This window comes from Carcharhinus amblyrhynchos, chromosome 3 (genome assembly GCF_965287045.1).
Source record: "Carcharhinus amblyrhynchos chromosome 3, sCarAmb.v2.hapA, whole genome shotgun sequence".
NCBI lineage: Eukaryota > Metazoa > Chordata > Chondrichthyes > Carcharhiniformes > Carcharhinidae > Carcharhinus > Carcharhinus amblyrhynchos.
The window spans coordinates 55,050,160-55,068,166 of NC_137326.1; the positions used below are offsets into that span (position 1 = coordinate 55,050,160).

At 40.6% G+C, this 18,007-nt stretch overlaps 1 protein-coding gene across 2 annotated transcripts in view; it reads left to right on the forward strand.

Moving 5' to 3' along the window:
- rad18 (RAD18 E3 ubiquitin protein ligase) overlaps positions 1-18,007 on the forward strand; it is a 288,130-nt gene that overhangs the window by 108,238 nt on the left and 161,885 nt on the right. For both annotated transcript variants that reach the window (XM_080184080.1, XM_080184087.1), the window contains exon 7: positions 1,659-1,843. In XM_080184080.1, coding sequence (XP_080040206.1) covers positions 1,659-1,843 — 185 coding nt within the window. The remainder of the gene's footprint in view (positions 1-1,658; positions 1,844-18,007) is intronic.

The following is an 18,007-nucleotide window of genomic DNA, read 5'->3' on the forward strand; positions in this document are numbered from 1 at the left end:
TGCTATGACCCTAATAAGATTGTAGTATCTTTCTGATATCTGATGTCTGGCTAAGTAGCCTAGAGTTCCTGTTTTCTCTCCTCATCGCTACTTGAATAGTATGGTTACATTTGTTAATTTCCAATCCAGGCAGACTCCTTGCAGATTAAAAGCCATGCATCCATTATTGGTCACTCACAGAATGAATCCAGCTAATTTTGATATCTAACTGGTCGTTATCCTCCAGGTTGGATATTTCTGGGACTGGTCAAGCCATTTAGTGCAAATACAAGTATCTTATGGATTTTGAATATATGTTTGATGGACATCTTATTTTGGACTTCAGAGCAGATTTAAGTTTTGTTTCCCTCAGTTTTTTTCTCTGAAATGTGCATTCCTTAGCATGTAAGAAAGACTATTTATTGTTAGCAAAGAACTGCTATAGATGACTAATACTCGTATTGTTATTTCACATGGTGTATATAACTGTTCTTCAGACATTGTTAAGCTTCAAAATGCTTTATGGTGTGTCATGCTACTGTCTGATAAACCTGTTTATTGGTAGTATTCCCGAAACTGCAGTTAGCTGAAGGGTTTATTGTGTTGTTTTCCAAAAGTGAGGAAGACTTGTAATATAACCAATAAACTGAAATAAGGTATTGAGGGTTTCCTGTTTGATGCCCGGGAAGTATCCTGCACTTCCTGAATGTTGGACAAATAACAGGGAACTCTTAATTTACAGTAGCCGGAAATAAGAATTTCAACGCCACCAGGAGTCAAAATTTTATTTCCCCCTGTGGACTCTTCAGATTTTCTTGAGCCAGATTATTGATTTTCGTGGATTTTTCCCTTTACGGCAGAGAAAGTTGAGGGATGTTTTAATAGACATGACCCAAATTATGACAAATTAGGCAGGGAAAAGCTGGAAAACTGGAAAAGCATCAATAATCAGTGGTTTCCATTTTAATTCCAACTAATTCCTTTATTAGGTGATGCAGTCATTTAGAAATATTGCCTCCTGAATTTTGGCATTTGGGGTACTTGGATACTCACAGAAGCGGAATTAGAAGTAGTTTGCTTGATTGTAAAGAACTTTGGAATGTCTTGTGCTCAGGAAATACAAATCTTTTTTTGTTTTCATCATGCTTTGGGCAGGGTCCCCAAAGGAGCCATTTAGTTAGTCCCAATCTAGTGCTTTTTCTCCATAGCTCTGCAAATTTCTCTTTTCAAATTACTTCTCCAATTTCTCTTTGATGGTTACTGTTGAATCTGCTTCCTTCACATTTTTAGCCAGTGTATTCCAGATCGTAACAATTTGCTGAAGATCAATAGCTTCTCAAAAAATTATCTACCTCCCCACCAAACACAGACTTTGTTTTCCAATTATTTTATGTATGTATCCACTGATTACTGATCCTTTATCCAGTAGAAACAGTTTCTCTCTGCCTAATCTATCAAAATTCCTCATAATTTGGACCATGGTTATTAAAACATTCCTTAACTTTATCTGTTCTAAAGGGAAAATTACAAGCTTTTCCAATCTGTGAAACCTTTCATCCCTTTGTAATATAGTATATTTTTGTTTTTATACATAACCTGGGTCAGATCTTGCTTTGAACAAACTCAACTTGTTCTGGTGAGCAGTTATTAACAAAATTTGTTTTTTTTCCCCATTCAAGCTCAGTGAATCAAAGGAAACTGCTGCCAAAACTCGTATATAATCTGATTTCTGAGCGGGATTTGAGGAAAAAGTTGAAGGAGTGTGGACTGCCAACTCAGGGTAGTAAAGCACAATTGGTTAAACGACACCAGGCGTTTGTACAAATGTACAACTCACAATGCGACTCCTTAAACCCCAGATCAGGTGAGTAAACCTAAATTGCCAGAAATAAAACGTGTGGTACGCACAGTTCTTTCTTTCTGAAAGTTTGTTCATAATGTTTGTACATCCTTAAAGTGAGGTAAATATAACCAACAGTTTTTCTTACCAATGCAAAAGAATATTAGAATTTTGAAACGAACAAAGTTTACAGAATGTCTCCTGAAAACATGAATGTGAACTACACGATACAAAGAATATGGACAATGAAAATAATCATGGGAAGATCAGTTGGAACTTTTTCAGAAATCAGTGTCACCAACTCTCTTCCTCAGTGTATCCCTCAATCCATGTTGGTTTCAATGATCTCTTGAATTGATCAGTAGCTATCTGTTTGTGTATAATTTGCATACAAAAACAAAATTCTGGAAGATGTCGTGGATCTGGAGCATCTGTGGAGAGAGACAGAGTTAATGTTTCCATACGTCTCTTCTTCAGAGCATTTCACAGAATACATTCCCTTTTAGTAAAACAGTTCTGCTTAACTTGATTCTTAAATTGTGATTTATGACTGAATGATATTTCAACTTTGCAATTAAACGATCCATTTAAAAGTGTCAACATCACAGCCCTTGCAGTCAGACACTCAGAACAACAGATAAGTAGGCATGAAAACCAGGGTTTTCTACTAATGCATACAGCTCCCCATAGCTTTTCTTGTCTGTGAAACTGAATGTTGGAGAGGTGGAGTATTAATAAGCTGACGAACACTCAAGTGGAAAATTGAAGCCAATGCCTTAGAAGTTAATGGTTATTATTATGTTGCATAGAAACTTTTAAGTAGTTTTACTGTGTGACCAGGTGAACCAAGCTGAATGTAATTCACATCTGGTTTTCTGTGGATACCAACCCTTGAGGAAACAAATCTCTGCACATTACTAGGAATCCTGCTGTCTCTGAACTGTAGCTTCACAAAAACAGTGGGACAGGTTACGGTGCCAGCTGCTCCTAGAATCATAGAAACGATAGAAATTTACTGTACAAGAGGCTGGTTTGTTGATTATAGCTTTACTCGATGAAAAAGCGCTATCCAGCCTAATCCCACCACCTGGTACTTGGTTTATAGTCTTGTACATTACAAATTTTGTTTTTAAGTAATAAGGATTTCAGGCAATGAGTTCTGGAATCTCACAACCCTCTGACTGAAAATATTGTTCACAACTCTCCTCCAATCCTTGTGCCAATTACTTCAAATCTATCAGTCTTGGTTTTTGATCTCTCAATATATTCTGAGTTCTTCCTACCCATCTAACCTAAAGCCCTGGTAATTTTTTGCATCTCATTTAAATCTTGTTCCTGGTCTTATTTTGAGTTAGCTGTTTAGTTATCATCTTCATTTTATGATTGCATATTTTCCTGAGGGACAATAACAAAAGATATTTTTGGGTTACCTGTATCCAGCCAGTCAAAATTGTAGAAGAGAAATGAGTTTTATTTCATAGGATCATAGAAACCCTACAGTGCAGAAGAAGGCCATTCGGCCCATCAAGTCTACACCAACAACAATCCCACCTAGGCCTTATCCTCATAACCCCTTATATTTACCCCGCTAAACTCTCTAACCTATGTATCCCAGGACACTAATGGACAATTTAGCATGGCCGATGCACCTAACTCTCACATCTTTGGACATGAGAGGAAATGGAGCACACAGACATGGTGAGAATGTATGAACTCCACACAGATAGTGACCCAAGTTGGGAATCAAACCCTGGAGCTATGAGGCAGCAGTGCTAACCACTGTGCCAGCGTGTCACTTTGTATTATCTGTAGAATTTTGTCTTTTGCAGCTGGTTTGCTTCATTCATCCACTTCTGTGTTTACTCTCAAGTGGCTGGGAGTTGAACATAATTGCATAAGAAACATTAAAAATATTTTACCAGTTACTTTGGCATTCATGTGGGGAGGCAAGTTTTGATATTTTATAGATCTTGTGTCATATGATATTGCAGGCAACTTTTGCACTTCAAGCTTTGTTTTTGCTCATGGAAATATAGGTAAATTGGGTTGCTTGAGGAATTAGCCATTTAAACAACAAAGCGTTAAAGTGCTGATTGAAGCCTGTGCAGTTGATGCCTGAGGGTGTACAATCGCTTCACGTCATATTATTTCCAACATCCGTCAATCACGTAGGCAGCCAGCTTGTATAATTGAATTATTTTAACTTCTGCAAAATACAGTGGATTAAGTGTTTCCTTCTCTTGAGTTTGTTGAGGTACAGCTGATAGTAAACGCAGAGCTATGCGGTTTTTATTGTACGAGGAGAGGTTTTGAAACCCAGGAATTGTATCCTCAGCTACTTGTAATAATTTTATAGTAAAGTAAGTGTTTATTAAGAAATAGGAAAAAGTACAATAGAACTACACATAAACACAATAGCTTCACACAGTGCAAATATGCTAACAAGAACAGAGGATGTGGGAAAATCTCAGTAGGTCTGGCAGCATCTCTACGGAGACAAAGCAGAGTTAATGTTTAGAGCCCTTTTGGTTCTTGATCAGAACCAATACTTGAAGGCACTGCCACACAATCTTAATTTAACTATCTTCAGAGCTAATCTTTATGGATTTTAAAAATCTGTAAAAGTCCAGTATTTTTCTACACTCTGTTTTTAAATTTTCTTGAGGTGCCCTCTGGGGTTAACAGCAGCTAGCTTTTTGGATCTGGCTTCATTCATACTGCTTGCTGAGAGTCGACCAGCTGTCCTGCTGAGATCTAAAAGAGCTCCTCCCGTTGATTTCAGTATCTCCGTAAATATGTTCTTTTCCTTTGACATCTCAGTTTTCTCACCTCGTCTGTTTAGAAATGTTGTCTCCAAGAATTGATTAACTTCAATTCTTCATTTCAACCTACAGAATTTAAAAGAAAAGCAAACTTACTCTGTCTGTTCTTTACTTTTCTTTGATACCCTGTATGTCTTCTCTTTTGAATCACAACAACCATTAAGATTTTCTACTGTTCTGTATACACTCTTACTAAATCACCTTTTGTAGACATCTGTATGAATTAATTCTGGGCTTATCACCATATCAAACCCACAGTTTAAATTCACACAGTTGCTCTGTCCATTGCTTTAATTACCATTCACATACCACAACAGTTTAAAAACTATGTTTTACCAACTGATCAACATTTTCCTGACAATTTACAATGATTGCTATGCTTATTGTTTGTTTCACCTACTGAAAACCAAACTGTGAATATTGGTAGCCAAGATCCCTGTCATTTACTTAAGTATGGGGAGTTCTTCATATCATTGGCATTGAGGCCTGCCTATTAGTGTGAACATAATACCACACAATCAAAGAGCAGTGCAGCACAGGAATGGGCTCTTCGGCCCAACCAGTCTGTGCTGACACAAGTGCCTCTGTAATTTAATATTTTCTTCCCTCTTTGTGGTCCATATCCCTCTATTCCCTGTCTATTCATGGATCTATCCAGATGCTTCTTGAACATTGTTACAGAATCTGCTTCCACCACCACTTCCATCAGTGTGTTCCAAGATTCACCACCCTCTTGTCCCTTCCATCTCTTCCCCCTCTCACTTTCAGCCTATGCACCCAAGTAATTGAGCCTTTGATCCTGGGAAAAGACTTTGACTATTCACTCTATTCAAGCCTGTTATAATCTTGTAAATCCCTATCAGATGCCTCCTCATCCTCCAATGCTCCAATGAAAACAATTCTAGTTTGTTCAACCTTTCTTCATAGTCCATATTCTCCAAACTAGGCAAATCCTGATAAATCTCTTCTGCACCCTTTCCAGTGCATCAACATCCTTTCGATAGAGTGGCGACCAGAATTGTACACACTGCTCCAAGTGCGGCCTAACCAGCTGCAACATGATTTTCCAGTTACTATATTCAACACCCTGACTGATGAAAGCCAGCTTACCATATACCTTCTTGACCACCTTGTCCACCTGAGTTGCCACCTTCAGGGAACTGTGGATCTGCATGCCTAGATCCCTCTGTCTGCTAATATTTCTAAGGGCTCTACCTATTACTGTATAATTTCCTTCTGCAGTAGACCTTCCAAATTGCATCACCTCACATTTATCCAGGTTAAGTTTCATCTGCTAACTTTTGGCCCAGGTCTCCAGCAGATTTATATCGTGCTTTTTTTATTCATTCTTGGGACATGGGTGTCGTTGGCTGGACAGCATTTATTTTCCATCCCTAGTGGCCCTTGAGAAGGTGGTTGTGAGCTGCCTTCTTGAATAGCTACAGTCTGTGTGCCATAGGTTGACTCATAATGCAGTTAGTGAGGGAATTCCAGGATTTTTGTCCTGGCGACTGCGAAGGAATGGAGATATGTTTCCAAGTTAGGATGGTGAGTGGCTTGGAGGGGAACTTGCGGTGTGTAGTGTTCTCGTGTATCTGTTGCCCTTGTTTGAGATGAAGTGGTCATAGGTTTGGAAGATGCAGTCTGAGGATCTTTGGTGAATTGTTGCAGTGCATCTTGTAAATTGTATACACTGCTGCTACTGAGCGTTGGTGATGGAGGAATTAGATGTTTGGAGGTGCGGTGCCAACCAAATGGGCTGCTTTGTCCTGGATGGTGTCAAGCTCCTTGAGTGTTGTTGGAGCTGCACCCATCCAAGCGAGTGGGAAGTATTCCATCAAATCACTGACTTGTGCCTGTAGATGGTGGATAGAAGTTGGGGAGTCAGGACGTAAGTTACTTGTCACATTATTCCTAGCCTCTGACCTGCTCCTGTAGCCACTGTGTTTGTGGGAGTCCAGTTGAGTTTCTGGTCAATGATAACCCCAAGAATGTTGAAAGTGGGGTATTCAGTGATGTAACATCATTGAATGTCAAAGGGCAGTGGTTAAGAGTGTCTTTTATTGTTGATGGTCATTACCTGGCATTTGTGTGGTTATGTTATTTGCCACTTGTCAGCCCAAGCCTGGATATTGTCCAGATCTTGTTGCATTTGAACATGGACTACTTTAGTATCTGAGGAGTCGTGCATGTTGCTGAACATTGCACAATGGCGAACATCCCACTTCAGACCTTATGATGGAGGGAGTGTCATTGATAAGACAGCTAAAGATGGTTGGGCCAGGACACTATCTTGAAGGACTCCTGCAGAGATAGAACATAGAACATTACAGCGCAGAACAGGCCCTTCGGCCCACGATGTTGCGCCGACCAGCTTTTAAAAAAAAACAACACTAACCCACTAATCTAAACCAATCCCATTTCGTCCATAAACCTATCCACAGATCTCTTAAACGCCCCCAAACTAGGCGCATTTACAACTGCAGCTGGCAGGGCATTCCAGTCCCTCACCACCCTCTGGGTAAAGAACCTACCCCTGACATCAGTCCTATAACTACCCCCCCTTAATTTAAAGCCGTGCCCCCTCGTGCTAGCTTTCTCCATCCTAGGAAAAAGGCTATCACTATCCACCCTGTCTAAACCTCTAATCATCTTATATGTTTCAATAAGGTCCCCTCTTAGCCGCCTTCTTTCCAGCGAAAACAACCCCAAATCTCTCAGTCTCTCCTCATAGGATCTCCCCTCCATACCAGGCAACATCCTGGTAAACCTCCTCTGCACCCTCTCCAAAGCCTCTACATCCTTCCTGTAATGTGGGGACCAGAACTGCACACAATACTCCAAGTGCGGCCGCACCAGAGTTGTGTACAGTTGCATCATGACGCTGCGACTCCTAAATTCAATCCCCCTACCAATAAACGCCAAGACACCATATGCCTTCTTAACAACCTTATCTACTTGATTCCCAACTTTCAGGGATCTATGTACACATACACCTAGATCCCTCTGCTCCTCCACACTATTCAAAGTCCTCCCGTTAGCCCTATACTCAACACATCTGTTATTCCTACCGAAATGAATTACCTCACACTTCTCCACATTAAACTCCATCCGCCACCTCGCGGCCCAGCTCTGCAACCTTTCTAAGTCACCCTGCAAACTATGACACCCTTCCTCACAATCTACCACACCTCTGACTTTGGTGTCATCAGCAAACTTACTAATCCACCCAACTATACCCTCATCCAGATCATTAATAAAAATTACAAACAGCAGTGGCCCCAAAACAGATCCCTGAGGCACACCACTTGTAACCGAACTCCATGACGAATATTTACCATCAACCACCACCCTCTGTCTCCTATCTGCTAGCCAATTCCTGATCCAATTACCTAGATCACCCCCAATCCCATACATCTGCATTTTCTGCAGAAGCCTACCATGGTGAACCTTATCAAACGCCTTACTAAAATCCATATACACCACGTCAACTGCCTTACCCCTATCCACCTCTTTGGTCACTTTCTCAAAGAACTCGATAAGGTTAGTAAGGCACGACCTACCCGCTACAAAACCATGCTGACTGTCTCTAATCAATTCATTACTCTCCAAATAACTATAAATCCTGTCTCTAATAATCCTTTCCAAAACCTTACCCACCACAGAAGTAAGACTCACCGGTCTATAATTCCCAGGGAAGTCTCTGCTCCCCTTCTTAAACAATGGGACAACATTTGCTGTCCTCCAATCTTCCGGTACTATACCAGAGACCAACGACGACCTGAAGATCAGAGCCAGAGGCTCCGCAATCACCTCTCTTGCCTCCCAGAGAATCCTAGGGTAAATCCCGTCCGGCCCAGGGGACTTATCTATTTTCAAACCCTCTAAAATATCCAGCACATCCCCCGTATCAACTGCAATACTATCTATTTTACACCCCAGTGTCCTCCTCAGCTACATTCATGTCCCCTTGCGTGAACACCGAAGAGAAATATTGGTTCAGCGCCTCTCCAATCTCCTCCGGTTCCACACACAACTTCCCTCTACTGTCTGTAACTGGCCCTAATCTTGCCCTAACCAACCTTCTGTTCTTGACATACCTGTAAAACGCCTTAGGATTCTCCTTAATCCTATCAGCCAAAGTCATCTCATGTCCTCTTTTAGCCCTTCTTAACTCCCTCTTCAACTCCCTCCTAGCCAATCTAAAACTTTCTAATGCCTGGATGATGTCCTGGAACTGAGATGATTAACCCTCCACAACCACAACTATCTTCCTATGTACCAAGTATAACTCTAACCAGCAGAGTGTTTGCCCCCTGATATCCATTGATTCCAGTTTTGCTAGGGCTACTTGACTTAAACAATTTGAGTAAAAGTTTTGAATCTTGTTGTAAATTTATTTCTGATGGACAGCGGTGACTCCAGCTCCAGGAGCACAATCACTTCTTGATCCAGAGTATTAAACTCCAGCCTTGATATCAAAGGCTGCCACTCTCACCTCACCTCACCTCTGGAATTCAGCTCTTTCATCCATGTTTGAACCAAGGTTGTAATGAGGTCAGAAGCTGAGTGACCCTGGCGAAACCCAAACTGGGCGTCACTGAGCAGCTTATTGCTGAGCAGTGATAGCACTGTTGATGACCCCTTCCATCACTTTACTGATGATCGAGAGTAGACTGACTGGGCGGTAATTGGCCGGGTTGGATTGGTCCTGCTTGTTGTGCACAGGACATACCTGGGCAATTTTCCACATTGTTGGGTAGATGATAGTGTTGTAACTGTACTGGAAGAACTTGGCTAGGGGAGCAGGAAGGTCTGGAGCACAAGTCTTCAGTACTATTGCTGGAATGTTATAAAGGCCCGTTGCCTTTGCAGTATCCAGTGTCTCTAACCGTTTGTTGACATCACGAGGAGTGAATCAGGTTGGTTGGAGACTGGCATCTGAGATGCTGGGGACTGTTGGAGGAGGCCGAGATGGATCATCCACTTGGCACTTTTGACCAAAGATTGTTGCAAATGCTTCAGCCATATCTTTTGCACTGATGTGCTGGGCTCCTCCATCATTGAGGATGGAGGTATCCTCTGACAATCCTCCTCAGTAGCTGCTATTAGTCCAATTTTTGTGTGATCTGCAAATTTAATAATCAAACCACCTACATTTTCCTCCAAATCATTTATACATATATATCACAAACAACAGAGCCCCCAACAATGATCCACGTGGAAAACCACTTGTCACAGACCTCAGGTGTGTCTCAGGGATCAGTGCTGGATCCACTGTTATTTGTCATTTATATTAATGATTTTGATGAGAATATAGGAGGCATGGTTAATGAGTTTGCAGATGACACCAAAATTGGTGGCATAGTGGACCGTGAAGAAATCTTGGATTGCAACGGGATCTCAATTAATTGGGCCAGTGGGTTGACGAATGGCAGATGGAGTTTAATCTAGACAAATGTGAGGTGATGCATTTTGGTAGATTGAACCAGGGCAGGACTTAGTTAATGGTAGCGCGTTGGGGAGAGTTACAGAACAAAGAGACCTAGAGGTACATGCCCATAGCTGCTTGAAAGTGGAGTCACAGGTGGATAGAGTGGTGAAGAAGGCATTTGGCATGCTTGGTTTCATTGGTCAGAATATTGAATACAGGAGTTGGGATGTCTTGTTGAAGTAGTATAAGACATTGGTAAGGCCACACTTGGAATACTGAGTGCAATTCTTGTCACCTCATATAGAAAGGATATTATTTAACTAGAGAGAGTGCAGAAAAGATTTACTAGGATGCTACCGGTACTTTTGGATTGAGTTATCAGGAGAGGCTGAATAGACTGGGAATTTTTTTCTCTGGAGCGTAGGAGGCTGAGGGGCGACCTTATAGAGGCCTATAAAATAATGAGGGGCATAGACACGGTAGACAGTCAATATATTTTCCCAAAGGTAGGGGAGTCCAAAGCTAGAGAGCAGAGGTTTAAAGTGAGAGGGGAGAGATACAGAAGTGTCCAGAGGAGCAATTTTTTCACACACGGGATGGTGAGTGACTGGAACAAGCTGCCAGAGGTAGTAATAGAGACAGGTACAATTTTGTCTTTTAAAAAGCATTTAGACTGTTACATGGGTAAGATGGGTATAGAGGGATATTGGCTGAATGCGGGCAATTGGGATTAGCTTACGGGTTTAAAAAAAGAGGGTGGCACGGACAAATTGGGCCAAAGGGGCTGTTTCCATGCTGTAAACCTCTATGACTCTATGACCTTCAGTTAGAAAAATACCCTTCCACTGCTATTCTCTGCTTTCAAGTCACTTTTGTATTCATCTTAACAGCTCACCTTGGACCCCATATGACTTCACCTTCTGTATCAGCCTGTAATGAGGAACGTTATCGAAGACTTTATCAAAGTCCACGTATACAACATCCACTGCTCTGTTAATTTTTTTTGACACTTCCTCAAAGAACGCAATCAAGTTTGTGAGACACAATCTCCCCTTCACAAAACCATGCTGCCTATCGCTAATAAGTCTATTCTCTTCCAGATGTGAGTACATCTTGCCTCTAAGAATCTTGTCCAATAGTTTTACCACCAGTGACGTAAGGCTCACAGGCCTGTAATTTCCCAGATTGTTTCTTCTGCCCTTCTTAAACAGAGCAACAATAGTAACTACACTCCAATCCTCCGGTACCTCATACGTAGCTACAAAGAATACAAAGATTTTGGCCATGGCTTCAGCAATTCCTTTCCTCGCCTCTCAGTATTCTGGCATAGAGCCTATCTGGTCCTAGGGACTTGTCCATTTTAATGTTTTTCAAAACCTCCAATACCGCCTCCCTTTTTATCTCAACATATCCTAGAATGACAACATCTTCTTTTCTACATTCATCATCTACCACATCCTTCTCCTTTGTGTATACTGATGCAAAGTACTTGTTAAGAACCTCACCCACCTCATCTGGCTCCACACACACATTCTGTCCACTGTGGACCTACCCTTTCCTTCACTATCCTCTTTCTCCTTATATACACACAAAAAGCCTTCGGATTCTCTTAATTCAGCTTGCCAAAGACATTTCATGGCCCCTTTTAGCCTTCCTAAGTGCCTGTTTAAGCTCTTTCCTGCTATCTTACTATTCCTTAAGAGCCTTATCTGTTTCAATTTCCTGAAAGTTGTGTATGCCTCCTTCTTCTTTTTCAGTGAGCTCACAATCCCTCTTGTCATCCAGAGTTCCCGAATCTTGCCATCTTTATCCTTCATTTTTACAGGAACATACTTGTCATGAATTGTTAAGAACAGACTTTTAAAAGACTTCCACATATTGGATGAGGATTTACCTTCAAATAGCCGCCCCTAGTCTATGTTCTTGATCTCCTGCGTAATACTGTCTGTTAGCCTTCCCCCAGTTTAGTACTTTCACTCTGGGACTACTTCTATCATTTTTTGCAAGCATTCTGAAACTTACAGAATTGTGATCACTGTTCCCAAAATGGTTCCCACACCAAGACATCAATTAACTGTCCAGACTCATTTCCCAGAACCAGGTCTAAGATAGCCCCTCCCCATGTTGGACTATCTAATATTGCCTCAAGAAGCACTCTTGGACACACAGAACAAACTCTGCCCCATCCAGGAAAGGAATCCCAGTTTATGTTGGGGAAGTCAAAATCTCCCATCAGAACAACCGTGTTGTTTTTACATCTTCCCATAATCTGCTGACGTATCAGTTCCTCAATTTCATGCTGGCTGTTAAGTCTGTAGTACAACAGTGCGATTGCACTGAGTTCCTGAGTTCTACCCATTTGGCCTCACTGCATGATCCCACCAGTTGTCCTCCCTGTATAGCTATAACACTCTCCCTAATCAGTAAAGCAACACCCCCACTCTTCTGTCACCTTCTTTGTCTCGCCTGAAACATCTGAATCCTGGAATGCTAAGCTGCCAGTCCTGCCCTTCTTTCATTCAAGTCTTCTTGATGTGAAAACAAGAGTCTCTTGCCTGAAACAGATGGGCCATTCAACCACTCTGGAGTCTGTCCTTTTCAGGCTATGATATGGAGTTGCCGGCGTTGGACTGGGATAGCCAAAGTAAGTAGTCTTACAACATCAGTTTAAAGTCCATCAGGTTTATTTGGTAGTATGAGCTTTCAGTGCGCTGCCCCTTTATCAGATAACTCACTTGATAAAGGAGCAGTGCTCTGAAATCTCGTGCTACTAACTAAACCTGTTGGACCTTAACCTGGTGTTGTGAGACTACTTACTTTTTAGGATAGTGTCAGTTGGATGGGGAAAGAGGTGATAGGTTTTTTGGGTTACTGCTGCTCCATGTATGCCTGGCACAGCCACTCCTGGTCTCTCTTACCATCTTGATAAAAGAGTCATTTCAGTCGACTCCCCAGCCAAGAGGGAGAAATTCACATGGCTGCACCTGATCCAATATATGAGCAAGTATGTGAACGAAGTTTCTTCATTATGGTTCCTGAGTCAAACTTCCATTTAATGGCATACTGAATGATTTGTTAAACTGAGGTCCCATCTGCCTTCTTAGTTAGATTTAAAAGATTTCATGGCACTATTTTGAAGAACAACGGAGAAACTCTCCCCAGTTTCTTGACAAATATTTATTTCTCGATAGGTGCTACATACATATGCAAGGCTTTATATGTTAGTGGCAAAAGATGCACTCTGTATGGGGGGGGAGCAAATCAAGAAGTTTGCAGATGCTGTGACTAATACTGAACCCAAGGGAATGCAGAGGTACAAATCTGAAATTGCAACAGTGATCATCAAGTGTGTGGTTTTCACAGAAAGCAGGCGTGAGCAATGTAATCCCATAATCTCTCGTAATAAAAATGGAATTTGTCTCGGTTGCCAGAAACTGGTAGCTCTGATTATAAGCAGATTGAGTTGCAAATGAGTTCCCTAAATGCTAGCAAAAAGCCAGGGAACTCGTAATAAAAGTGGAATTTAATTTTGTGTCCAGTGGTCCTTATCATAATACAGTGTGAGTTAAGTGAGTGAATGAGCATATCGAATACGTCTGTCTTCATACTATTTATCTAAAACTGGCAATAGATAATAGCTTTACTGCTCAAAAGCTGGAGATGTGTGCGCGCAGTAAATGGGAAGGGTCACTGCAGTTAATCGCATGCCAAATTTACAATTCCCTCTTCTTCCACATTTGTGTTTATTAATTACATGAGCATACCGAGGAATAATTAACATTGCACAGTGCAATTGCTTGTAAAATTTTTGGTTCTGTGTTAAAATTATAAGGAGGAAAGGTCATTGCACTTGGACTGGCTTGTTAGTTGTATTTCCTCCCTTCCCTTGAACAACACAATTAATTCTGGCATACATCCAGATAAGTTGAAGTTTTTGCTACTGTTCCTTGCTGATGTTTACTGGACCATCCTGATAACCACTTTTTGAGCAGGAATATTATGGCTGCAGACTTCAGGATGCTTTGGTGCAGAAGGATCTGAGTGTCCTTATACATGCATTGCAGTAAACTGATATACAGATGCTGCAGGTGATAAAGAAAACAAGTGGAATTTTAGCATTAATAGCTAAAGGAATAGAGTATAAAAATGAGGAAGTGTTGCTGCAACTATACAAAACATTGGTGAGGGCCTCAGCTCCAGGGATCTGGGTTTAGTTCCAGCCCTGGGTGACACTCTGTAGAGTTTGCACATTCTTCCCGTGTCTGTGTGGATTTCCTCTGGGTGCTTTGGTTTCTTCCCACAGAGGATGTGTAGCTTAGGTGGATTGGCCATGCTAAATTGCCCGTTAGTGTCCCAAGATGTGTAGGTTAGGGGGATTAGTGGGATAAATATGTGGAGCTATGAGGATAGGGCCTGGGTAAGATGCTCTATCAGAGGGTCAATGCAGACTTGATGGGCTAATTGGCCTCCTTCTGCACTGTAGGATTCTATGATTTAAATGCCAGATTTTTGAAGGGGATGCAATAATGCCCTGATTGGAAAAACTAGGTTTTCCAAAACTGTTTTTATCATTTTCCACATCCAGTTTAAATCGTTTTTCTTTATGTAAGCCTTTCTCAACAACTAGGATATCTCCGCACAAACTATGTTTATACTAATAACATGCCTTATTCTAGCTATTTTGCATGGAATCACTAATGACGTTAATGTGTTGACATAACATATGAGATCTTGAGGGGACTTAAGAGGTTGGATGCTGTAGGGAGGTATCCTCTTGTGGAAGACTAGAACTAGGGAACACAGTTTGAAAATAAGAGGTCTCCCAGTTAAGATGTGGATGAGGTGAAATCTTTTCTTGGAGAATTTTTTTTCTTGAGGATTGTGAGCCTTTGAAACTTTTTTCCCCGGAGACTGGTGGAGGCAGGGTCATTGAATCTCTTTATGATAGCAGTAGATAGGTTCTTGACTAACAAGAGCCAAAAGTTTTTGGGGAGGTAGGTGGGAATGTGGAATTGAGACCACAATCAAATCAGCCAGAGTTTATTGAATGGTGGAACAGGCTTGAGAGGCTAAAAAGCCTACTCTTATTCCCAATATGTCTGTTCATTTGTATCCATAAATCCCTGACCTTATTTTGATTCTTGTTACTGAGTGAATATGAATAACATTTTAACTAGCGAGGTGCAGTCAGTATCCAACGTGGCACAGTCAAATGAATTCATGACTATTGCACTCATTATTGGATTAAAGTTTCTTGTGTTTAGTACAGTTCCCTCAGACTAATATTTATTATCACCTTCAGTTTCCAAATTCTCTGCATCATGTGTCAAGAACTGTACCCTTCCACTTTGGTAGTTCATCACATAATGGTGTTTTGAGTCACATCTGAAGCACTTGTTAACAGTTGGGCATTCCTGGGGTTCATTTGTCTATTAAAACAGCTCCAGTACTATCACTGCCAGTTCTGCTACAAATGCTTTCATCCTCAGTCCTTTTGTCTGTGACTCTTCTGTTGTACTAACACCTGCACCTCATACCTGAATGGTCTAGAAAGGCACAATTATTGAGTCAGTGTTTCATCTCTTGTGACACTCCGGAATGTTTCATTTGCATCATCAAAGCTACTGGAAATGACTGCTTCCTTTGTTTTATAAAACACCAGATGTCTGAACCAAAAGAACATCTCTTTCTGAAAATCTAATGCCGGTTAAGACCAGGAGTCTGTCCATGTCTCTCACCTTAGCACAATCCAGCAATTTGAATGCAAGCACTGAATAAATAATTTCCAAATTGAATTTGGCAACCATTTATACAGTCTGTTAAAATCCATGACATACTCTATAGCATAACTGCCTGGCTTTCAAAACCTGTCAAGGTCTTCACCATGCCTCACAGGCATTTAAGATCATCTTTCTACTAAATTTTATCCATGAAGCTTAACTGATTATTCAAATCTTCTTCTGTATCCAACTGATGGGCATCAAGTTCACAAAATGAATTTACTTTTGTCAGGAACTGAAAATGCCAAAGCCATATCTTGTCTTCTCACTGGTAATGAAGTGACCCATGTCCATATCGCCATTCACTCTGTTTTTCCCACTGGTTATAAAGTTTGGATCTGGAGAGTGGCAGTCAATAGTCGTGCTCTTGATACTTTATTCCTGCCTTCAGCTATTTTTCACAGAAGTAACTGATTATAATCTTCAGCGTGGGTTCCAACCTTCTTCACATTTAGCCAACCCTCCTTTAGTACCATGCTAAATTATTTTGTATCAGATGGTGAAATAGGAAACCAGACACCAAAATTTTAATTAAAACTAGTTTTATTTGCAGAATGTTTGCCTGCCTTCTCCTTAACCAATACCCAGTGATCCAGCAATGTTTATTTATACTTGTGAGTAAAATACATAACTCATTAAACAAATTAATAATTACCAGGCCCTTAAAGGGGCTCAGTAACAAAAAAACTATAAACGACACCTATCAAAGTAAAATTAATATAACATTCCTGAGGCTAATGATGCACCCTAATCTCTGCTGTGCTCACTAGTCGTGGGAGGCCCTGAATATACCAATAGACACTGCTCGAGTGTTTATCATCCTTTGATTAAATGAGTAAAAAAATTAACAAGTTAATCCATTAACAAGTTAACAGTCACCTATAAGTGCACTTTACCAAAAAGACAAAACTTTTAAAGGAAAATTATTAAATTAGTTTTCCTGTGGCTGATGACGTAGCCCAGCCTCTGCAGAACCCACCGTGTGCAGTCTATCAGACTGGCAGATGCCATGTGAGTGTTTCCTTATAAGTGCTCACGGTACTTAATCAGTGCCCTTCAACTGTATATTCTTAACCTTGATTGAAATCACAATTAATATAGCATTGACAAAAGTTCTCTGAACATGAAACTGGATGTCATTAATCCACGATTTGTGAAGTATATTAATTGAAGTGAGGCACTGATTGAAATCTCACTACTTTACAAACAGGTTAATTCTGGGCTGGGAACATGCAAAGTCTTCGTCCAGTGATAAGCTATAATGAAATAACCATAATGGTTAACTCCCCATTCTCAAAAGCAAATTTTTTTTCTGTAGTTTGATTTTTCAGCTGGTGAACATCTTTCGTCACTTTGGATTTAACAACTCTGCTGCTGCTGAGAGGTTTTGGAAGCAGTCTGGATCAGTGCTACGAACAATGCCTTCATAGCCCTTGATCACTGGATGGGAATGAAGAGCACCAATCCAGGCTGACACTCTGAGTGTCCTATCTTCAGAGATGTCTCTGTTCTGCTCAGTCTTTAACCATACGATATCATACTCTTATGGTTTGAATTGAATGTTTATGACTTGTTTCAATCTCTCCAGGGTCAGACCAAGAAAACACTTGAAATGGTGCACACTGATAAAAAAATTACACTGCTTTATTTCATAGTAAGTGAAAATTTGGTGCACCTATTATAATCAGATTCGTATTGTTTAATGAGTACAACCTACCTTCCCATTACAAAATAACACTTTGCTGCACTTCCCCACAACAGTAAATTAACTTGCTTGAATTAAAATAATTCCTAATCACTGTCCTGCATTCTAAACTTCTCAGCTTGATCAAAACCTGCCATTAGTTTTCAGTTAAAGCATGATTGCATTTGTAGTCTTGCTGAAGCTAAGTTTCTAAATCAGTTTCTGTTCTTAATCAGCCCTTGTTTTACAGCTGAAGGGTCCAGAAACAAATCAACATAATAGTTGTGTTGAGTTTATTGATTGAGGAGACAGACAAATGAGTTGTTTATTATTTGCAATCTGGGGAGAAAAACTTAGCTTAACATTTTAATCATTGAACTTCTTGGTGCTTTTTTAAAAACTTGTATGCACAGACAATGTTTGAAAACCAAACATAATTACAGAGGAAGGTTGTTTAGTAATTGCTGC